The sequence below is a fragment of the Desmodus rotundus genome, chromosome 3 (genome assembly GCF_022682495.2).
Source record: "Desmodus rotundus isolate HL8 chromosome 3, HLdesRot8A.1, whole genome shotgun sequence".
Taxonomy (NCBI): domain Eukaryota; kingdom Metazoa; phylum Chordata; class Mammalia; order Chiroptera; family Phyllostomidae; genus Desmodus; species Desmodus rotundus.
This window is the reverse complement of record NC_071389.1, coordinates 186,036,825-186,061,945: the sequence shown is the minus strand read 5'-3', so window position 1 is coordinate 186,061,945 and position 25,121 is coordinate 186,036,825. Positions and strand designations below refer to the sequence as shown.

Sequence of the window (25,121 nt, the reverse complement as noted above, 5' to 3'; positions counted from 1 at the left end):
AACTTAGACTCAAAGATGTGAAGAAACTTGCCCAAAGTCTTTCAGTGCCTGTTTAAAGAGAGGCTTTATGTTTAATATTTAATGAAGGGTGCTTGGAAAATTTGGGTAAGAGTAAGCATCCTCCCCACTCCTCATTCTGTTAGCATCTGGGATGTATCGCATTGAACAGGCTGAAATCCAATAATATGCACAGATTATGTATTTCCACTGTGCCACGAAAGTTGGGAGAATCTTCCCTTTGATGTGTTTCCTTCAGGTTTTACTTAAGTTGGGTTTTAATTCACTTCATCCACAGTCAGGCAAATGCTTAATTAATGAGAAGGTGGAGATGGGCCTATCATACTGACCAGTGGTTTGCAGAGCAAGTTGCAGAACCAGCACCACTAGCCGCACTTGGCAACCTGTTAGAAATGGAGATTCTCCAGCCTCACCGTAGACCCACTGAGCCATCCACTCTGAGAACGAGGCCCAGGTCCCCCAGGTGATTCCGAGGCTGCCTGAAGTTTGAGAACTACTGACACAGGCTGACACATCACATCAGGCTTTTACAGAATGTATACGATATGTCACAAGGGACTAATCTATATTGCGGTGAATTCAAAGGCGACGACTACTGCCTATGGAAAGACCTGCGGACAAGCCTGCTGCGCAGGGAAAGCTTGGGAAACCACATTCCATTTCCTCGGATGCCAATTCTCATACCACACTCTGCTCAGTGTATGTGCACTTGAGTGGCCCCTGAAATTACCAATCCCTTTTATCACTCTCCAGAGCACAAATAGGGTGACCTTGAATCCTAAATCCCACAGAACTGAATTAAGTATAAGACTTTCAGAGAGATGTAATGGCTTCCAAGTTTAAGCATTAGCTCAGCTCAGGGTGAATGGTCACATAAGACCAATTAAATTTCTAAATTACATGGCTAATGAGTATAACAGACTCAAAGTATCAGAGGAAACACTTTGTAAAGTACATGATTGTCTAAGCACTATGCTGTACACCTGGAACTAATACAAAATACTATTGAATGTAAACTGTCATTAAAATTTTTTTAATTAAAAGAAAATGAAAGTAAAGTTAATAAGAACATCATGAATGCTTCCCTTTCCTTCCTGGCTCCTCAACAAACAATAAAAACAAGCTTTGGAAAGACACTTTGTAGAGTAAGGGCAATCTTCATCCAGTGGATTCCATTTTGGGGGGAACTGGTCGTGAGGTAATACATCTACATGTTTTATTAATAAAATATTGACAACATAGGAGGCCCCCCACCCATGGGGGCACCTGGCAGCCATCCGCTTTCTGAGAGGGTGACTGTCTGCACTTCAAGATTTCAAGTCAAATATATAGAGGACAGAGGAATTTCTGTGGGAAAAAAAAATAACATTCAGCCCAAAGATGCTCGAAACAGCTGGGGCGTTCGGTGATGTATCTAACAGAATGGTCTTAAACAAACACACAAAAACAAACACCCCTGCAGATGAGCTGCACCCTCCCAAGTGTGGATAACTCAGAGGAAGCACCCTGAGAGGGATGGACATTTTCATCTTTGCTTCCCACCCCCCAGCCGAAATGGCTATTTTTGGAATGTGCAGAGCAGCCAGCTTTCCCAGGCGACAAAGGCCCCTCTTGTATTCTTTGTCATTGTGGGAGCACGCAGGCAACAGATAGACAAGCACTAGCAAGACAGAGCATGCTACTAACCTGCTCATGAACTTGTACCGACGGGGCAGGTAATAGATTTTTCTCCTGGAAGAACAGCAAAAATGAAGCCAGTCGAGAAGAAAACCCATCGTCAGTTACAGTTTGAACTAGCAAGGAAGGAAAGGAGATTGAAGATAGAAGCCTGTAAGAGGTGAAGAAGAAAACACTAAAAAGAGATTAACAGTGAGGAATGTAGTGGGAACATAGGGCATGCGCTTTTGAGTCATGAAATCTTAACGAAACATTTTCCACTGATATTCCTCTCTCTCCTCATTACCATAGTCTTTTTAGGGTTGTCACTGTCTACAAAACCTGTACAGGGCAGTGATTTGGAGAAACTGGTATTGGTGTGAATTCGGCTGAAATCACCTTTTTCTCAGGGATGCAGAGATGGGCTGCCAGCCTGCTGTCGATGTGTGTAACTTAATGGACCAGTATTGTACTAGTTAATATTTATACAGCACTTTAAATTTACAGAATCCTTCTCTCATTTGATGTGAGCAGGGGTAATAGAAAAATACAGGTATTTTACAACCAGAACGGGAAACACACTAACTAGTCAGCATCAACACCCAGCTGGAAATAACCATGCTGCCTAGCCAGCGGCCCTGGTTATAGGTGAATTAACAATGTAAACCAGGGGATTCAGGAAAATATTTTTACTAAATTGAACTTAATAAGAATGTGTCATACTTTTATGTACCTGCATTGTTTAAATATTACCAATGAAAAATCTGGGTATAGTTGGAATGAAGAGCACATATATTGGCTACTTTATTAAAATGCCATCTCTCTTTCCGTATCTTGGGCTTTAACTAATGGAGTAGTCAAGAAATAGAGGTGGCTCATATGTATTCTGAGCTGTTACCGAGCTATCCCATTTTTGAAAAAATGGAAAGTTGATACCCCCCAAACTATTTCTCATGTCTGTGAAAACTTAAAGACATGTCCATGTTATTAACAGGCAAAATTACAGAGACAATAAAAAGATTGGTTGCCAGGGTTTGGGGTTGCAGTGGGTGGTGGGGGGAGGGATGAATAGGTGGAGATTTTTAGGGCAGTGAAACTATGGAATACCTCAATGCTAGACACAGGACATACGCATTTACCAAAACCCACAGGAGTGTGCACAGGAAAAGTGAACCCTAAAGTAACGTATGGGCTTTAGTTAATAATGGTGCAGTAATATTGGTCCATCATGTATAAGAAATATACCATGTTAACACAAGATAATAAGGAAACTGTGTGGGGTAAGAGGGGGTGGTGGGTGTGTGGACATATGCTGTGCCATCTACTCAATTTTCTGTAAACCTAAAAATGCTCTAAAATAGTCTATTCAAGAAAAACCCCACACTCATGGACATATAAGTGTTTAAGAAGCAGGTTTCATTGGCAATTTCCCACAAGAAACCTAATTCCTCAACTTCCTTTTAAATACTGTAGGACTCTAAACCTGGGATTCAGAAGTATAGTCTGCAGAAAACAATAGGTACAGATAAGGTTATTTAGGCCATTCACACTCAGGCAAACTGATGTTTGCATACTTTGTTGAAATAATAGGGCAGGGTAGTTCCTCTTTGGGAAATGCATATCCTCCTTAGGCTAGAGATATTTGTCTGAAATGTTGGATGAGATAATAGCATAAATTTTAACTGCATTTAGTTGAATCAAGTAAAGCCTCGCTCAGGTCAAATCACATCAATATTAATGAGGCCTATTCGTGTCCACACATTAATAGTGTTTTCTCCTAAAATTGTTGTGGTGCAGGAATTCCTGCAGTTAAAAAGATGATCATTCATTATTTATGGCTTTCATTTTATTGCTTGGATCACATTCTCTTACTGCTGCTTCAGGACAGGATTAACGCTGCTTACAGGCAGCACTCTTCTGCCAGGAAAGAAGCACGCGGTGCCCCCTGGGAGGTGGCTGGGTCCTCCAGACAGGAAGGCCTGCCCGGTACAAAGGGAGCTTGCTCTAGGTTAACAATGCTCAAGTTTCCACAGTCTGCGTGGGTTCTTGGCTCCTGACAGGTGTTCTGCCAGAAGGTTTTGTGATTTCTGTTGGGGAGGGGGTATCAATTTCACTAAGTTTCACCACCTTGCTTTTATCAGAAGGTGGACTTGTGGCTTTGTTGGCTAGTAGATGTTGATCTGATATACGGCACTATCTAAGCCCATTTTGTAGTGGCCCTTATGTGTGACATAGTATTAATCCATATTAGATAGCTGTAGCATTGATAAATAATTGGCTTTCATTAATTATAATTAGAGTGTAGCGATTTTCAATGGAAACTAAATTGATAATCCTTCTCTCTCTTAGTGATTTTATATATATAAATCCTTGGGTTCTTAGATTTCCTTTGCAACATTTTAAATACAAAAATAAATCGAAAGATTAGAACTATATTTATCTCAATTCCTTTGAGAATTCTGCCTCAAGGCAAATAGATGCTAGAAATCCAAGCCTCTATTTTCACTTGACATTAGAATATAATGGCCAACAAAGAGAAGAACATACACCAGGAAGATATATTACAGGACTATGAATGGAAATTGCCCTTCCCTAAATGTGTCCCTAATTCCTCTCTGTCTCTATGAATGTAGCGGATCCTTTGTCTCTATTACTTTCCACAGCTAAATTAAGAGGTACATTTTAGAATTGGCATCAGTTTGCCTAGTTCCCGTTGGCTGACTTGGTCTCAGTGGCAAACTGCACACCAGAAGTATGTAATGATTTATTTCCCCTGGAACTGTACTTGGTACTGAAACACTCTGCCTCATTTAGAAGGTTCCATTATGGACTTCCCACACATCTAGGCATTTATACTTTCAAGTCCGGTACTTTATTTTATTTCTATCTAGCAAATGAAAACCCCTTTTCCTTAACCTACAAGGAAAACAAGAATATCCACTGTGGGATGAAGGTAAATTAATCCCTTTAAATAACTAAGCCATCCACACAAAGTATTTTCTCTTCCTCCTGAAATAAATAACAATGCCTGTGGTTGCACAGTATTTATAAACTGACTTTTTAAAATTAAAAAAATTGGTTATTTTAAAAAATAGAGCACATTTTCATGAAATTTCTTGAGGTTGTTTCTATGGAAGCGGATTTTCACGTTTTTTTCTGGAAGGGACCTGTCAGGAAGGACAATGAACTTCGCCCGGCACCACTGATGCCCAGAGCCTGACTCATCAAAACAGCCGTACAAAGCCTTCCAAACATGGCACTTTGGAAATCGAAACACCACTCAGAAAATTCTTTTCACAGACACTGGACATATCTAACTGCTAAGGGACAGATTAGCCAGAAATTTTCTCAAAAGCCATGAAATCATTATTGGCCATGAAGACCTACTGCCCTTCCTAAACATCTGAAGGGTTTTCTTCTCTGATAGCATTCAAGTCTATATTTCAGTTACATTTGTCCTGAGAGAGGAGCACATTAGGTTTATAGTGAAGCAGCAGACAGAGCGAGGAAAACACATTTACACCTACCTGAAGGGCATTCTTACATTCATTTGTTCTGCATATCTTCCAAGCACTTCCCACGGGGCGTGCAACTTCACAAAGATAATGTCACTATTTATTAAGGAGGACTGAAACAGAAAAAAAAGAAACTAAATTGAAAAGTATATCCAAGTCTCCTGTGGTTTCAACTGAGCTGTAACTTGGAAGGTGTGAACGTGTATGGAGTCTGAGTTCGGGGTATTCTTCGGCAATCCGTCGAACCTCTACATGTGCATGTGTTCATTCAACAAACATACCGCTGTGTGCTAGGCACTGAAGAGCCCGCTGTGAACAGAAGACATATCAATGGCATTCACAATCTGCCAAAGTATTTTTAAGAGAGGCAAAAAGTTTAAAAGGGGGAAAATTCAGATAGTGAGGAGTGTCGTGAAGATAACAAAGTAATGGAAAAAGGAATTATGGGGTGGGGGCACACAGCAGAGGTCAAGGTAAGGTCTCTCTGAGGAGGAGACCTGTGAACTAAGATGTGAAGAAGGACCCAGAGAGGTAAAGAGCATGGGATGAGGTTCCAGGCGCAAAGGCCCTAATTTGGGAAATTGCTTGGCATAGCCTGCGTTTGAGGGACAGAAGGGAGAGCAGAGTGGGGCTGCAGTGCATTAGCCGTGGAACTGGCATGAGAAGAGGATGAAAGGTGAACAGTGTGCAGTGCTTCACGAGACAGTTTGAATTTATCCTAGGAACACGAGGAAGTCATCTGGATTTGGGTTTTCCAAGATCGCGCTGGCTGCTTTGTGGGAAATGGATGCTAAGGGAGATTTCCCAGGAAAGCAGAGAGAGGGAGAGATGCTGTCAGTTACCCAGGCTAAGGGAAGCTGGTGGTGGTGGAGATGGAGGGATTTAAGACATTGAAGACTTACGCCTGGCTCAGAATCAGGGAAAGCATTTTCTTTTTCATAAACCTGGCTTTTTAATTTTTTATTGTTGACACTATTACAGATGTCCGCCATTTCCCCACCCCTCCTTCCCCCCCTCCACCAAGCCCCCCACTCCGGCGGCCTTTACCACATTGTCGTCTGTCCATAGGCTACATCTATACATGCACATACGATCTTTGGCAAATCTCTTCCAGTCTTCCCCCCTCTCCCTCACCCCTGAGGTCTATTAGTCTCTTTTATGTATCCATTCCTCTGGTTTTATTTTATTCATCAGTTTATTTTGTTCATTAGATTTCACATATGAGTGAGATCACACAGTGTTTGTCTTTCTCTGATTGGCTTATTTCACTTAGCATAGTACTCTCCAGGGCCATCCATGCTGTCACAAAAGGTAAGAGTTCCTTCTTTTTTACTGCTATGTTGTATTCCATTGTGTAAATGTGCCACAGCCTTTTTACCCACTCATCTACTGATGGGCACTTGGGCTGTTTCCAGACCTTGGCTGTTGTAAATGATGCCACAGTAAACTTAGGGGTGGGTGCATGTATTCTTTCTCAAAAAGTTAAAAATGGAACTGCCTTTTGACCCAGCAATCCCACTTCTGGGAACATATCCTAAGAATCCAAAAACACCAGTCAGAAGGAATACAGGCAAAGTATTTTCAAAGGACCCCAAACCTTTGCCTCCCATGGACTGTCTATCGACACACACTTTAGATGGGGAAATAAACCAGGTAGTCCCACCCTGACAACCACCCAACAGATTTGGGCCTACGACTCTGGCCAAAGGGACATCACCATTCCCAGGCAGAAGGCTGGAAGGAAGTAGAATAAAGATGAGAAAACAGTGAGCCAAACCAGTGTAAGTTAGCCCAACGGCCAATGGTTTATCCAATTTTTCTCACACAGGGCTTTCCAGGCTACACGCCATTTAAACTTTTATAGTTAACCAACAAAACAAACAAGCAAGCAAAATACAGTGAAATAAAGAACAATCTGACAGTAACCAGAGAGGCGAGGGGAGAGGGGTAATAGGGGATAACTGGGGGGGGGGGCATCAAGGAACACATATGAAGGACACATGGACAAAGTCAAAGGGGGTGGTTTTGAGGGTGGGAGGCGGGGATGGTTGAGGCAGGGGGGGATGGCAGGGTGAAAACGGAGACAACTGCACCTGAACCACAGTTTAAAAAAAAAGAATGTTCACAGATATATTAGACCGTTGTGGCTGGACTCTCCTTACAATGCTATTTAGAAACAGCCAACATTTTTACACAGCTGACGGAAACAGGAGCTCAACTTCAGGCTTCTGTGCTGCAGGAAATTGCTTTTCAGTTGTAGATAATGTTCAACTATAACTCATTTCTCCCATTTTCATTCAGGGTCTTCTTGCTGGCCTATAAATGCTGTACTTAATTGGTACAAACTCCTTGAGATATTACAACAATCAAACTGGTGTCAACTACAATGTTCTTAGGACTCTGGTGATGCTAAATTTCCCACAGGGAAGAGAGCTGGGGCCCGAATCCACTATGGTGGGGAGCACCCTCTGACAATGCTCTGATAAAGCAAACTTTCTGGTAGTTCAGGCTTAAACGAGGTTTTACCTTTAAGCTTAGAACAAGCAGGCCCCTGACTGTAAGCCCCGTGAGGACAGGGAATGTTTTTGTTATTCATGGGCAATTCCTCTGAGCCCAGCACAGCGCCTGCTACAGAGGAAGCGCACAACCAGTATTTGTGTGAGTCACGAATACGGCTGGTGAAATGTGAACAGTCAGTCCTGGCCCCGGGGGAAAGCTGGGAGTCCTGTGAAGCAGGAAGTGACTGTCGCTGAAGTGACTCTTGGAGTCACTTCACAGCAAGTTACTGTGAATGAGGGGACCATCCAGAAAACGGACAAGCCACTAACCACTGAAGACATGACGATCAGTACTGTGTCTCTTTGCACAAACTGCTTTTCTGTTTAGTCGTGTATCACATTCAGGCTTCCCTGAACAGGGTGCTCAGAGCCAAGTAGCCAGGGGCAGGAGCTCACGGCTAGCAATACCTGTATGGGACATACAGAAACATAACTCACACACACAAAACTCTCTTCTCCCCCCATTCACGTCTGCAGATGCACGGGTGCCCTGAATGGAGAGTCTCACGGCTCATGAGTTGAGCGGTTTGCGCTTTGAAAAATATCACCACTTGTGTTTTAATATATAGTATAGTTATCCCAATTATAAAGCAGACTAAAGACTGTATTTCCTAAAAATGGGTCTTTTTTGTTTATATTAAAGAAACACTGCAGAGTCTGGGAAGGTTTTGTGGCTTCTTCACTTGGAAATTTTAACTGTGACCATAGACTTCTTTAAATTCACCTAGCATGGCTGCAAGATTCTACACTTACTGTTGTTCCTTCTTTCATCCGGGAGAAAAACGGTAAAAATGTACAATGAGGAAAACAATATGGAATGTGATTGATTCCCAGAATCGGACTGATTCATGGAATCAGCCAAACTTTTACTGAGAGCAGCATATAATCTTAGAATGTACTCTCTCCGTGGAACTGTTGTGATTGCTAGTCTTACATAAAATAAAAAAATCATGTGGGAGGATAATCATTTTACAGATCCCCAGGAATGTATGAAAACCTTAAGAAGAAAATGTTAGTATATTCCACTTAGGGTACCTTTTAAAAATGCCACATTTCTGTACATGGAAAAGCCAAGTTCATTATCTGAATACTGAATCAACTAAAATCCTAATGTGGGATCTTAATGGATTTTCTGCATAAAAAGCACAGCCGTTTTGATTCATTCAGCATGATTTAAAAAAACTTATTTTTCTTATTATTTCAATTATCGTAAGTATAAGGCCACCACTTAATTTTGTTAGTGCTCTGTAATTTTGAAAACACTTTCCGACATTATCTCATTTTATTCCCACACAAACTTTGTGAGAGAGGCCTTCCTTTAATGCCTTACAGAGAAGGGAGAGAACAGGCTCAGTAAGCCTACTACCAAACTGAGCATTTGTCCCAGACAGAGCTGAGCCCACACCCACATCTCTCAACTCCCTTGCCAATTTTATCTAATAAACTCTGAGGCTGAAATAAACCTATGGCTTTGAACATGCACTGAAGATGCGTAATCTGTGAATTGTCCCTTTATCAGTTTATACAAACTCATCTGAAAAGAATTTCATATTTAGAAAACAAAGCAACAAAAAGGAAAATCAAGCTACTAATGAGTTGAGGTTTGATTTGAGACTGTTAAAAGTTATTTTGATAATTTTGAGAAACAATGTTAACAGAATACCCTTGAATGATAAATGTCTATTCATGGGTCCTGTGTGTGCATGCACACATGTGTGCTTTGTGTGTACACACATATGCCCATGCATGCGTGCCGTTGGGTATATTATTTGTATTCAGTTTTTCAAGGAGGAACTGAACATCAGCCCAGAAAAAATAAATGTGAAACAGTGATTGCTAATTACATGGCTCATATGTCATTCTTTTTTCTACTGCTGAATGATCACACTACTATTTCTAAATAGCTTTTTCCTCATTATTAAGTATTTCTTTCCACATAAATCCAAGTATGAGAGTGCCAAAGTGAAGAGAAATTGCTTTCTTGAACCCTAGAGTTGTTTCATTAACACACCGCAATAAAATCCCTGAGGTTAGCACACTGGGGAGAAGAAAAATGACCATTTAGAGAAGTTTGGGAAATATCCTTAGAAGAATAACTGGGAAATTAAGTAGTAGCAGGGAAATTACCTGGAATAGAAATAGATATGACCCACAGAAAACACTCCTCCCGCCCCTTCGTTCGACAAGAACATATTGCATCCCTTCTATACTAAATGGTAGGAATGCAAAGGTATATAAATCATGGTCCTTGCCTTGGTTTGTCAAAATTTAGTAAGGGAAGGTTAAATAAGGCAACAGTTAGAAAAAGGAAAAACAGCATGCTATTACCTAATCCAAGCAAATCCATCTCACATCCCCACGTCATAACCCCTGACGCCACTGCTGAGGAGGGGACACTGAGGGACAAACAGGTTTGGGACTAGGGTCGTGGATGTAGGTCATACATTCAGTTTTGGCAGTGTGAAGTTCAAGATACCCAGGAGAAGATGTGCTGTGGGTAGTTAGACCAATGAGTCTGGAGCTCAGGGGAGCAGTCGGGGCCAGAGCTACAAAGTGTGGCCGGGGCATAGACAATATTAAAGCCACGGGATTGGACGGGCTCACTCTGGGAGAGAGGAGAGGTCCAGAACCACATAGGGAGCTGAGTCACCGAGATTAGCTGGAAATGCAGGTTCCGAGGTTGGCCTGCATATATTCATATTCATATGTCTACCTCTTACTGGCTCTGTGACTTGGGCAAGCTTCTGAACCCCTCTGTGCCTCAGTCTGTTTACCTATAAAATGGGTAATGATAGCAATACCTATCTACTGAATTGCATTAAATGACATAACACAGGCAAGATGCACACAGTACATCTAAAAACATGTTAGCTATTATCACATCCAAGAAGGGCCACACCATATGTGGTGGGAAGATCACAGCACTCATCCAAGTGATAACCTGGGAAGGCAGCAAATAAGGAATCGGTATCTGGGAAGGGTTTTCCAGTCTTTGACTCCAAGGCTAAACCAGAAGGAAGCCTGAAAGTCAAGGCCCCAAATCCTGTCTCCTGTCCAGCCACAGGACCCAGGATCTAATACATATTCCCCTAAGGACATTCACTTATTCACCAACATTCAACAGACAATCCCAGGCCTCATGAAGTTCAAGTTCTATTGGTGACACAGACCCTCAATCAACACACCTCTCTGTGCTTAGAAGAAGAATAAAGAAGGGTAATGAAATAGAAAGTAATGATGAGAAGGAGATCTATTTTAAGTAGAGTGCACAGGCCTTTTGATCAGGTGACATTTGAACTGAAACCTGGAGAGAGTGCAGAGAAAGGCTGTTCCATTATATAAAAGAGAGCATTCCAGGCCACAGAAGAGTCAAAGGCAAAGAGCCTGAGGCATATACGGATGTGCCTGACAGTTGCATTTATCGAGCACAAAGCATCAAATCAGGGTAGCCTCTTGCATCTGTTCTGTATCCCTTTAGGCAACCAGCTGGATAGCACTTTCTCATAACTGGGCTGGTGGGAAGACAAAAGCAAACCCCTAAAGGCTGGTGGGAGCCGGAAAGGAGATATTAATTTCCAACTGGGAACTCAGAGAAGCCTCTTGAATAAAAAAAAATAGCAGTGGTGAAACAGGGTGCAGCCAAGAGGAGGGCCCCAAATAGGGATTTGTAATGGGGTCCAGAACTCAAGATGTCCAGGAAATATTAGAAAAATATATATAGGATGTCCTCACCCCCACAAGCCTGAGTTGGGGGAAGGGACACATGGAGCAGGGCCATTCAGAGCTATTTTGTATGGCAACAGCTTTGCAGCTAACCCCTGGCATGGTCATTTAACATATCTATAACCTTTAACTGGTTTCATAGATATGTTAAATAGCTGAGGCCAAGCTTTGAGCCAGGGGGGATGGTAGTGACTTCTACCCAAGATGTAACTGGGAAACAACTCCCCCTGGTTACAACGCCTGCATGAGAGCTTGGAGATGTGAGAGCTTGGAGAAGATTGGTCTATGCCATGGGGCCACACCTGCCCAGACTTATTATGGCAGCCCAGTAAAGCTGGAAGAATGCGGGAATGCTGGCAGGTGTAACTGGTTGTAGGAGGAGTCAGAAATGGGGCTGCAGAGGAAGATGGGCACTGGGATTTAAACCTAGGCACGGCAGCCATAGTGAAAGAGGACCACACGGTTTTGAAGGAGTGAAGAGGGTTGACCATGTGGTTTTGGGGGAGAAGGGAGAGGACCATGTGGTTTCGAAGGAGAAGGGAGAGGACCACGTGGTTTTGGGGTGCTCCTATTTGCCACGCGGCTTAGACAGCAGGAGAGACTTTGAGGGAAGAAAAGGGGAGAAAGGACTCTTGATGGTGGGCCATGAGAAGGTGCCACATGGCTCTGGATTAACTGGAGATTGCGGCAGCCACGCAGCTGATGGAGCCAGGAGTCTGAATCAAGGACTTCTACTTCTTTTCCTGAGTGAGACACAGTACCCCGGACTGGGCACAGGGGAGAAGGAAGGACTGTGCATCTGTGGGTGTTCTGGAGGACTTTAGCATCTTACTGAAGACATTAAGTCATTACTCTAAGTCTGTAACTTTTAAATAAATAATTTCTCTCCTTTTCACCAGTCTCTGGCATTGAGAGACGTCTTTCCTCTGGCGGCGGGCATTGTGAACCTAGTAGGTGTGTGTGTGTGCAGGGGGGAACCCCAGAGAGAGAAAGCGGGGATCCTTTCCATAACAGTATATTGTGAACCTCCCCCTTGGCTGTTCTGTAACAGTAGAGGTGGGTGCTTACTACATGCTAGGTAGTGTTTGGGGGCTTTTGAACAAATTAAATAATCTAATCTTCAGCTCAGTCCTGTGAGGCAGGCATCATTCCCCTGACTGATGACAGAAGAGGATCTAAAGCACAAAGGGGATGGGTACCTTGGCTAAGGTCACACCGTGAGTAAGGAAGGCACCTGGATTCTCACTAAGGCAACTGGGCTTCAGAGCTGCTGCTCCACAAGAGGAAGCTGAGGCCAACGTGAACTCAATTCCACTGTTGTTTTGTTTTTTGGAAAAATGCTTAGTTACATATTGGAACCAAGGGTATAGTGCATGCGGTTCCCTCTGCACCCTAAAATGAGTGTTAAGGCCAGAGGCAAAAATAAGCCTAAAGCCTGGTTCTGTCACTCACTACCCACAGAGACACACTACCCATGTGTCTCTGGGGATGTTACTTAGTTCGTGAGCCTCAGTTTCCCCATTTATAAAGTGAGGAAAACAATGCCCACCTTGCAGGGTTGTTCTGACATGGTTATACAGTAGGTGGTTCAATAAGTAAAGAACAAAAAATATACAAATGAGATTACATTAAACTACAAAAAGTTTTTGCACAGCAAAGGCAATATCAACAAAATGAAAAGACAACCCACTGAATGGGAGAACATATTCACTCATACATCTGATAAGGGGTTAATATCCAAACTTTTTAAGAGGGTCATCAAGGAACATGTATAAAGGACACATGGACACAGCCAAAGGGGGTAGGATCGAGGGTCGGAGGTGCGGATGGGTGGGGCAGGGAGAGTAGAGGGGGAAAGTGGAGACAACTGTACTTGAACATCAAAAAAGAAACTTAGAAACTCAACACCCAAAAAACAAAAATTCCAGTTACAAAATGGACAAATGAGCTGAATAGACACTTTTCCAAAGAGGACATACATATGGTCAGTAGACATATGAGAAGATGCTCAACATCACTACTCATCAGAGAAATGCAAATTGAAACCACAATGAAATATCACTTCACTGTCAGAATGGCCATCATCAACAAATCAACAAATAACAAGTGCTGGAGAGGATGTGGAGAAAAGGGAACCCTCATACACTGTTTTTGGGAATGCAGACTGGTGCAGCCACTGTGGAAAGCAGTATGGAGTTACCACAAAAAATTAAAAATGGAACTGCCTTATGACCCAGTGATTCCACTTCCAGGAATATATCCAAAGAAACCTGAAACACTAATTCAAAAGAATGTTTGCAGCCATATGTTCATTGCAGCGTTATTTACAATCGCCAAGATCTGGAAGCAGCCCAAGTGCCTATCAGTGGATGAGTGGATAACAAAGCAGTGGTACACTTACACAGCGATAAAAAAGAAGAAAAGTTGGCCTTTTGCAATAGCAAGGATGGACCTGGAGATTATTATGCTAAGTGAAATAAGCCAATCAGATAAAGACAAGTAGCATATGATTTCACTTATATGTGGAATCCAATGAACAAAATAAACTAACAAAGTGGAGACAGACTCACAGATACAGAGAACAGACTGACAGCTGTCATAGGGGAGGAGTGTTGGGGGCTGGGTGAGAAAGGTGAAGGGATTAAGCAAAGAGAAAAACAGAAAGAATCACGGACCAAACAACAGTATGGTGATTACCAGAGGGAAGTGGGGCTGGGGGCAGGTAAAAGAGGGTAAAGGGGAGATAAATGGTGATGGAAGGAGACTTGACTTGGGGTCACCTCTAACTCCTTTTTCCCTTGTCCCTTCTCCAATTCATCACCATGTCTTCTTGATTCTACCTCTTACATTGCTCTCAAATCCATCCACTTCTCTCCATCTCCGCTGCCACCAACCTCTGTTAAGTCACCATCCTCCATCTCCTTGAGTGCAATAGTCCTCTGGCTGGGCTCCTCCCAATTCTGTTCTCCCTTTGTATATTCTCACTGATATCAGAGACATCTTTACAAACGCATATGATCCATGGTTTCCCATGGTCTCTTGAAAACCACTAAAGTAGCCCATGTATGATCTGGCCACTTCCTTATGCTGCTTTTTCTCTCGCTGGGTTATAGTAACAGGGGCCTTCTTTTTTCTGGTAAATTCTGCTCTGTCAGGTTCTAAGTTATATGGCAGTCGAATTCTAAGATGGCCCCTGAGACTCCCACCTGCCCAGTGTACACATCTTGAAAAACCACCTCTTATTGAGTGTGGGCAGAAACTGTGAATATGAGGGACTATCGCTCCTGTGATTGGGATGCTGATCCACTAATAAGAGTTAATCCAAAGGGAGATGAACCAGAACTGGCCTGAATTAATCAGGTGAGTCCTTAAAACAGAGTATTGAGGTCAGAGATTCTCCCGTTGGCTTTGAAGAAGTGAGCTAATGTGTTGTAGAAGGGCTAGGAAAACAAGGAAACCTGAGTGGCCTCTAGGAACTGAAAGAAGGCCCCAGTGGGCAGCGAGCAAGACAATGGTGACCTCGGACCAACAACCACAAATTTTGGCAGTAAACATGTGAGAAGACCTTGAACTCCAGGAAGGAATGCATTCTGGCTGACACCTGATGGCAGCCTTAAGGGGTCCTAATTGGAAGACCCACTTGAGTTGAACCCAGACCCTTGACCCCTAGAAACCATGAGATCATAAACATGTTCTTTTAAAACTCTAAGTCTGAGGTAATCTTTTATGCAGCAACAGAAAACTAATACAGGTCATATTTCAATTAATTCTGTTATAATACAAATAAATAGTATAATAATAATAATAAAAGAAGAAGAAACTGTGTTTCACATACTCACAACTATAAACCTACTTTTGCCCACTCTGTATTACATTGATGTGTCTAAGAGACTGTACCGCCCCTCCAATCGGTATTCCCAGTACCCCATATATTACTAAGTACCTACTCATTGAGAATGAATGTTTACTAAATTAATTTATGAACATCTTGAGGTCTAGATATGAGGAGCTTTCTCACATTACAGATTAGATTGTTAAAACACAATTATTAGACAAAAAAAATCCATCTTCTTGCCACTACAAAGGTTTTGATGTGTTTTAAATTCATAAGAAGCTCAAGGAAAAACTCCTCTAGGCTGCCATCAGAGGAGGACGCATGCTGAGTTGTTTAGCATAAATTTTCAAATATTTCATTAAGTGAACAATGATACAACATATTCTTGGTTAATCCACATCAGCCCTGATAATCCCTCCATCAAGCCTAGAAAAATCACTGCATCAGGATATCTGAAGAAAATTAATGTTTGGTGTATCAGTCAGGATGGGCTAAATTAGGCTGCAGTAACAAATAGCTCTAAATGTCAGTGGCTTAACTAGAGTTGCACCATCAATACGGTAGCTACTAACCACATGTGGCTATTAAGTCCTTGAAATATAGTGAGTCCCAATTGAGACGTGCTGTCTGTGGAAGATATACAGTAAATTTTGAAGACTTAGAATGTCTGAAAAAATATAAAATACCTCCTTAATTTCTATGTTGATTACATATTTAAGTGATAATAATTTAGATCTCGTGAACTAAATAAAACATTAAAATGAATTTCATCTGTGTTTTACTTTTTTACAGATGCTGCTAGAAAATCTACAATTACATTATTTCTATTGACTGGTAATAGGATGAAGGTTTATTTCTTGTTTTGCTACACATCCACCACAGGTGAGCTCACTGTAGTGATGTGGTGATTCACACTGCTGGGTCACTGCTCCAGAAAGAAGGCAGAGCTCAGAGGGTGTCATCAGGACACGGCGCCACTTTTGCCTCTGGCTGACCAGAGAGAAGTAGTCATATGGACCCATTTGTCCACAAGGTCACCAAGAAGAGAAACAGTATCTTCTAACTAGTGCTAATGAGTGCACACTGATGTCGAGAACCCTTCCTCCATCACCTGCTTAGGATCACAGTAGATTTATCGTGTAAAGCAAATGTCCTACCTTCCTCACACCATAAGCGCTCATAAAGTCACTCAACAAATGCCTTAAAAAACCTCAAGTACATCCTAGGCATTATACTGGCCCCCAGAAATATGGAGAAGGCTAAGAACACAGTCCTGGAGCTCAAGGAACTTACATTTCAACTGAACAACTACTGTACATACAAATAATGTGATGAATATGAGCAGAAGTTGGTCTAATCTCCCCTAGAAGCACAAGAGAGAAAAGGCTCCCTCTTCGATGCCCCCTCCATGCGGTAACAAATCTGCCCTTAAAGTAAGCAATGTCAATTCTGATCCCCACAACTCCCAAGTTCTGATTCTTGTTAGAGATCATCTTAGCATTTCTTTATTCCTTCGAGGCGGCGTATTAGGTAAGTTGAACTTGGGGACAACTTATATCATCACAGCTATGCTTTATATCATCACAAAGAGTCAACTCACTGATAACTACACACAGTTATGGCCCAATCAATAACCCACACAGCATTATGCCCTTTGCGAGGTGCAGTGATTCACGGCCATGAAAAAGGGTGACCCAGAAAGGACAGATGAGCGGGTGTCTCCTGCTTGTAGGGGAGTAATTTAACTTGGGAAATACTCTCTACTGCTCTTGGAAGGTTATGACATCCCTGCTAGGCCTATTCTATTTATCTCTTGGTGGAGTGCTGATTACAATTAGAGAATGCAGAATGATGTATGTAGCAATATAGCGCACAAAGTTCTTTTTAGCTAAACGTTATTAAAAAGCTATCAAGAAACGGGGCTCACATATGTTAATAACAGAAAAATGTAGCTGATAAATTATACCTCAACACACATCAGTTCCCAATTGGTATAATGATGATATCACTCCTTTGCTCACTTTATAGGGCTAATTACATTTATTATTAGATAATATATAGTAATATTATATAGTTATATTAGATCATTATATTATACATGTTAATATATATTATACATTGTACATGTTAATGTATAATATTGTATTAGATAATGCATTTGAAACCATCTTTCATAGGTGGCAGTGTGTCCCGGCATCTGGCTCCCCTCTCCTTTAGGACAATGGGAGTCTGAGCTTCCTGGCCCAATGTAGCAGGCTGGAGCCACATGATGAGCTGTGGCCACTGAGCTGTGAGCAGGAGCCTTGAAGACTGGTGTTGATTTACCTTTCCATGCAACAGAGGCAGGTGTCTGGATGGAGTTGCTCTAATGCTGGGTCCCTGGTGACTACAAGTGTGGTCCACTTCTTTTCTCCCTACTAACCCTGAGATCAAGAACTAAATCCTGTTGCCTTAAGCCTCTGAGATGACAAAGCCTTGAGTGACGTGGAGAAGTCACATAAAGATCTGCTTGGAACTTCAGGAGATCACAGGGACAGAGACAGATAGAAGGAAAGGGGGCCCAGGACCAACTCCTAGGATGCTCTCACATTTAGAGATCGAATGGAAGAGAGGGTGAGCAAAGGAGATTGACAAAAGGCCAGTGAAGACGGGGGAAATCTGGAAGAGAACGCCATGTTTCCTGAGTCAAGAAAAGACCATTTTTCCAGGGAAACAAGCCACTCTGTGGGTGACTGCTGCTGACAAGGCCAGTAAGATAACAGCAACGGCATGACCACTGCATTTGTTCAGAGCTGACCTCTATAAAAGGAGTTTCTACAGAATGGTTTCTGAGGCAGAAAGCCCAGACTGAGTAACAATAAAAGAAAAAAATGAATCTGGCAGGCAAGAAAATGGAGATAGTAATGCTTGACAAATCTTTCAAGATTTTTCTGTGAAGTGAAGAGAAATAGGGCAGTCATCGGAGGAGAATATGAGGGTCAAGGGATCTTTCTTTTTAGGACACGAGTTACAGAAGCATGTTTATAATGATTGAGTAAGGAAAATTTGATGATGCAGGAGAGAGGAGACGATTACAGACAGGAGCAAAGTCCTTGAGAAGGTGAAATGGGAAGGGATTCAGAGCATAACAGGAGGGCTCCTGGGATGGCGGCAGCCATTCCATTCGTAATCACAGAGGGGAGGCAGAGAGTGTGGGGGCAGTGGTGGAAGACCCTGTCTGACTGCTTCTCATGTCTATCGGAGTACAAGCAAAGCTATCAGTAAAGCTTGTATGAGTGAGGATGGGTGGTACAGAGGGAGGGAAGAGGGGTTAGGGGTGAGGAGCAAGTATGACATAACAGTTGGCCAGTTCCCTGGCCTGCTCACTCTTTGGTCAGATACCACCTTCATAAGAACCCCTTACCCAGCACCCTACTTAAAAGCACTACCCCTTCACCCCTAGTACTCTTATACCCTGTTCTCCTTTTTCCTTTGTCATACCATTCTAACATATCATGCTATTTACTTACTAATCATGTTTATTGCTCACTGCTCCCCCCATTAGAATGTGAGTGCCACTGGATAAGTGCCTATAATCTGCCAGGCACTATATATTTATTGAATGGCTGAAATTTTTTTTTAATGAATGAGTTAAAGAAGCAGTCAAAGAAAGGGAAGGTGGGAGGGAGGAAAGAAGTTAGTTCATGGACACAGCAAGGGGACAGTAAACCCACTAGCCCCACAGGGCAGTCTGTGGCACTCAACTGAGACAGTGGTCATGATTAGAAGTGGACTGGGCTGCGTGTTTTTCTAGCAACATTTAACCACGCATGTGCAGGCCCAAAGGAGGTGGGGTTTAATCAAGGTCAAGGCTTTGCCATGCAAAACAAGTCAAAGAAATAAAGGAATGAGAGACTTCAGGTGCTTGTAAATGAGTGGTCAACATGATGGACTACGAAATTGAAGCTAAGCAATGAAGGAAATAAAATGATGGTGAAAGACTTGGCCAGGTCAATTAATCAGCAGGCCCATTATCATATTCAATATATTTTCCAGTGACATTGTAGAATATTTAAACCCGTTCAAAGCATGCTTCAATTCAAAGTATTATCGTCAAGTATTAAGGGTTTATTTAGAATTCCCCTTCCCTACAAAGACTTCACTTTAAAAGAAGATTAAGATATAGCTTTGCTAACTATAAATGGAAAAAGAGAAAGAAAAAAGGAAAATCACAACGAAAATTCAGTACTTACTTGCTGATTACTTATCTTTGTTTTTCCACCCAAATAAAACACTGTTGGTGATAAGAATCAAGATTAGCAGTTTTTCATTCTACTGGAGTTTAAGCAGAGTGGGCGATCGCTCCCAGCAATCAAAAGCAACATTGGATGTCTCAAACATCACATATCCATGAGTTCACTAAATGAAGGACTAGATTGCAGAAGACCCATGGGTACTTATTAGAGTTTGAAAAACTAAATCAAGGCAGCCTCAAGTAAGTGCCAAAGTGATTTACCGCTGTGCAATCCCAAATAATATCCTGGCTAAACCTACAGACTGTGGAGGAGGAGAGGCCCCCAAGAGGCAACCTAATGCGTTTCTGAAACACTAATGGACATGAGGTCTCACTGTGTCATTTTCCCGCCCACTGGACTGCTAAGGCCAAGGAAAATTGTGTGCAGTGCAGTCTCATTCTTCTGCCCGTTCTCCCCCCTCCCAGCCTTCTATAAAGCTCTTTCAATTTCAACATATGTAGAAAAAGTCAGAGTGGAGAATGCAAGTGGAAAACAAAAACTCCAGTGAGCAATGAATACCATCTTCTTGGAAGACTGCCATGATCTCCATTAAGTTTGCAGGCAATAGCTGGTGTAGTGGTTTAGTAATACCCTTCGCTGGAAAGAAATCCAGCAACGTGATGACTTTCTTTACACGGAAGTACTATGGATGGATTTGGTTGCCAAGAAGCTAAATGGTATTAGGTTAGATCACTTTGACAAAAATGACTAAAAGATGCATATCTGACTAGTATCAGTCCAATCATTAAGGCCTAGAACTATTATATGATATAAATTATGTTCATGGGAAATTGCTAATGAGCATCAACACTGTGCAAGTCAAGATGAAATGATGAGCCGGGCACTGTCCTCATGGGATTCCCACTCCAACTGGAGAGGCCGAGCTGCACAGAGCGGCCATGATGCCTCCATCAGAAGCTACCACTGCACCTTTGCTCATACTGTTCCCAGCTGGAATGCCATGCCTTTCTACATTCCTGCCTTCAGGACTCAGGTCATCTCCTCTAACCTCCTTCCTGGCACCTCTGGGGAGAGTCTGAAGTTGCCTTAGGGCTTTTAAAGGAACTCTTCAGGCTGTATTTTAATCACCTACGTCATGTCTGTCTTCATTGCTAATCACTGAGCTCCTCCAAGACACTGAGCGCATGGTGGCAGCTTGTACTATCCAAAGGTGGCCCTGATAATGGCTTTCATCCTATGTCTTCCAGAGCCTTGCCACTCTCCAGCAGGAGGCGGAATCTATGGCCCTTTCCTACGGCCCTGCCTCTGTCAATGAGATGCAGCACGAGAAATACGTCTGGGTCTAGGTCGTAAATGTGCACGTCTGCCTTGTTCTGTTGGAAGCCAGGCACCATGTCCTGAGGAGCCAAAAGCAGAGCCGCCTCAGAGGAGCCTATGGAGAGGCCCACGTGGAAAGGCACTGTGGCCCGCAGCCCACAGGCACGGCTCAGCTCTGGGCTGAGAGCCAGCACCCACCTTTCAGCTGTGTGGAGCAGCCCTCTTGTAAGCGGGCCTGCCAGAGCCCTAGAAGCCTGTTCTAGCTGATGCTTCATGGAGCACAGAGAAGCTGTTTCTGCTGAGACTAACTGCAGGTTTGAGAGTGAAATAAATGACTGTTGTTTTAAGTCACAAGTTTTGGAGTTGTTAGGCAACAACAGATAACTGGAATACTTTTTCATTTTTGATTCTCCACTGCCTGGCACAGCGCCTGGAACATAATGACTGATACTCTAACTTCCTTGTAGGGAAGGAGTTTTCAGCTTGTCTTTCCTTTGTTCTCTCCCTTTTCCTCTGCATCACAAACTCACGGATGTCTCTTTATGTGGCCTTATGACTGCTACTGTCTGACTCTCAAAGATCTGCTGTCAGTGAATTTAGCTTTTCCTTGAACAAAGAGAACTGTCTAGTATTAGCATCAGAACAAAAGTGGGGGTGTCGGGGAGGTTCTGTGACTGCGAGTCATTTGCCCAGCCATGCCCATGTGACAGGCACACCAGAGAAAGCTACTACACCGTCACCTTGAGGTGACATGTAAGATTTGTGACTTAAACTGTAAAGCCATTTGGGTAGGTCAGAAAGGGGGCTGGCACAACTTAAGCGAAGGGACAGGTAGTCAGTCAAATCTGTTAGGAGGAGGACTGGTGGCTGCTCCCTGCATTTGTTGTCAGCTTGGCATCTCTGCTTCCTCCTTCTGAAGTTTCTGCCCTCATTGCCAAGAAGAGCTGGGACTACATTTCCCACAATCCCCTTCCCTGTAGGATAAGAGGTGCTCAGGTGAAATCTGAAAAGTGGAAAAGAAGAGGCTATTTCTCCCTCCAGGTAAGCTGTTAGATATAATTGTGTAAGTTATTTGTGTGAGTTAGAGAGAGCTCCAGCTAAGTTTTTTGAGAATCCTCTATCTGTGCCACACTCAGGCATTCTCGTAATCCCTAGTGGCTTCCAGGCCAGCTTCAGGGACCCACCAGTGTGGTGCTTCAGGAAGCGGTTGGAGGGGGCTTCCTGCCCTTTACTCCCCGGCCTTTTCAGCAGTGGTATAAGCCTCTGTATTAAACACTTCATTTTTCGAAGACACAGATTAGCTTGCCTTCCTGCAGAACCCTAACTGACAGAGGTGCCAAGCAGTCACAAGCACTAGGGAAGAAGACTTTAAGGAGAAACTTTGGTTTCTGGGTAAGACGAAAGTGGGAAGACCACAAAAGGGGTAGCCCCTAAGGCAGTGGAAGCTAAACTGATAAACTGCAAAGGGAAGGGGGTTGTAACCAAGTCACGTCCCCCCAAAGGTCCCAACACTGCTCATGCACTTGATTCATCCCTGCTCTGTGCCCTGGGAGGAGGTCATTTAGACGCAAACACCATGGTGTTCCCTGCCCCGTCCCCTGCCCACAGCAGCCAGTTTCTCTCCTCCTGCATACTGCACCCACCCCTCATTCAGTTACTGTTCCATTTTTTCTTCCTTCCCTCATCCCAGCCCATGACCGTGAAAACAAGTATAATTAGGAATGCAAATTCCGAAGCCTCTCTCTGCTCAGTTCACCCATTATTTTAGGGGCCGTCCTGGACTCCTGTGATGAAATAGCGACTCCCTCCCAGTATCCCTGCACCTTTTCTCCATAGTACTCATCACACCTGACACATTCATTTGTTTCTTTAATGCCTCTCTTCCCTCAATAATAGTAGACACTCATTAGAGATGTGACGAATAAATGAAAAATGACTCCATCTAGAAATGGAATCATCAGGTACCATCCACTGCTCTTAAAAGATGCCTAACAAACAACAGGAAGTGAATTAAGCGTTGGTCCCTGCCTCAAAGGACAGTGCTGCATCATCGCTTTTGCAACTAAAGTATATCAGGCTTGGTTAATGAAACTCAGCTCACCATTTGTCTTTGTCAAGTTTTCCATTCGTAAGGATAACACACAGGAGACCATGGAATTACATTTGTCTGGACTGCTTCGAAGCTTTGAAATCTCTCCATCTTGTTGATAAATTATTAGTGTCATACCCTGAGTATATACCTGGAGTAATTTTTAGCACTTTAACATAACATGTAGTAAAAGCAACAGGATCAAAACACTGTAAAGAAAGGAGTTTAGCTCCTTTCATAGCTGCAACAGTGTGATGCCTACATTTTGTGCGTAATTCATGATGACAATGCAAAATACGTTTTATATCAGACAAGTTCAATCTAGACCATTAAGATCTTTCAGATGAATCATCCTTGGGCTTGTAGGATGGTAACAATACTTCATAACATCACTTGAGTTCTTCAGCTGCGCCCTGTCAAATGGTCATAGATTTCCTTTAATGTTGTGCTGTCTTGAGTGAAGGGGTATGTGTGAGTCATAAGAAATACGAACTGGTTTAGAATAATCCTTTGAGTAAATCAGCTCAAGATAACTTTGTACTGGTCATCTCGACCTAGCAACAGAAATGTTTTGATTCAACTTTGTCTTCCTAACCAAGCAAAAGCAGTTGAGGCGATAATTAGGCTCTCAGATCTTTAACTGGTCTCAACAATTAGAGTGAAAGTAGCGGGGGTTGGGAGAGGAAGACAGAAAGACAGAAAAAGAGATGGAGAGAAACAGACAGAAAGACTAAGACAGAGAGGAGAGGGTGCCACCCCTCCCCCCAATTTGATGAAGCTGCCTTAAGGAGGTGGACCAATGAGAGGGAGGCTGTGATTCTGATGGGCTGATGTAGGGCAGTAGTAGGGGACATCAAAAAGGACAGAGTCCTACCCACCAGACCCCTTCAGCTTTCCTAGACTCGGGCCAGGGACCCTCAGTCCAAGATGAGGGTGAGTGCTTGATATCAGGAAAGAGGGTGACCAGTGGTTGTAGCCACACCCTTGTTTATCAATACCACCAACAAGCATTTATTGAGCACTTATTATGTGCTTGACTCTTCTAAGCATATTATCGTGTACTAACTCATCTTACCCTCCTAACAGCCCCATTAGTTAGGATTATCTTCTATTTAATAAAGAAGAAACTGAGGCACGGAGAGGTTAAAAGTCTTACCTAGTTACTTACTGAGAAAGAGATAAATAGTTAAGTGGGTCTAAATCCCAGTTGTCTGGTTTGAGAGGCCAATCTTAACTTACGCTAGCTTTCCCCTCAAATATATGTCTCTTTTCTGATTCAGAGTCTGATGTTACGAGTGCTTTTATCAGTTGGTCCATGTGAATGAAAGAATGGAATAGTTGCTTTTAATTCTTCCAGCTACCTCATGGACACTGCTACAAACTACACAATTGGGTCAAAGGTCTTACTCAGGGGTTCTCAACCACAGATGATTTTACCCCCAAATCCACTCTGGGGCCATATGACAATGCTTGGAGACATTTTTGCTTGTTATAACTCGAGGGAGTGCTACTGGGACCTAGTGGGTAGGGGCTAGGGATGCTGCTAAACACGCTGTAGTACACAGGCCCTCCACAGCAGAGACTTATCCTGCACAAAATGTCCATAACGCTGAGGTTGAGAACCCCTGGAACTGAATTAATTAGTGTTACCCAGACATGGCCATGACAATCAGCTACTTACAGCCTTTTGCAGCAAAATCAAAATTCCACAAACTCAGCACTGGGTTAAATCCTCAGGGTGTGAAAACCAGCACGACACAGTCTCTGCCATCAAAGTGACTATACCAGCCACATGGAATCTTTGCCTTTAAAATGTGTCTAAGCTGAGTCTTCAGCTTAGAAGGCAACTGGGTACACTGAAGCAGAATACATGCCTGTGTGTACTTGTCCTCTCTTTCTCCCCTTCCATCAAGGACCCCGTGAATTCCCCATTGCTGGGATGTGCAGGTGGGCTGACTGACACCACGGGTCTGGCAGCCTCTCTACCATGAACTCTATCGGTGGTAGTGAATGCTTAGGGGGCCAGCCCGGACGTCCAGCTGCAGTGAGTACCCGAGAATCACCCTCTGCCGAACGGGAGCCGAGCCCGCCCCCCTATCACCTCCACAGACCTCAGCTAATGACTGACTGACGTGGGACCTTGCTTTAAAAGTGACCCAGCTCTGTGCTGCAGAC

At 43.0% G+C, this 25,121-nt stretch overlaps 1 protein-coding gene across 2 annotated transcripts in view; it reads right to left on the bottom strand.

Moving 5' to 3' along the window:
* Window positions 1-25,121, bottom strand: part of ANO4 (anoctamin 4) — a 321,384-nt gene that overhangs the window by 111,601 nt on the left and 184,662 nt on the right. For both annotated transcript variants that reach the window (XM_045186936.3, XM_053921960.2), the window contains 2 exons: window positions 5,202-5,302; window positions 1,705-1,749 (listed from right to left, as the gene is read on the bottom strand). In XM_045186936.3, the coding sequence (XP_045042871.1) occupies window positions 1,705-1,749; window positions 5,202-5,302 (146 nt within the window). The remainder of the gene's footprint in view (window positions 1-1,704; window positions 1,750-5,201; window positions 5,303-25,121) is intronic.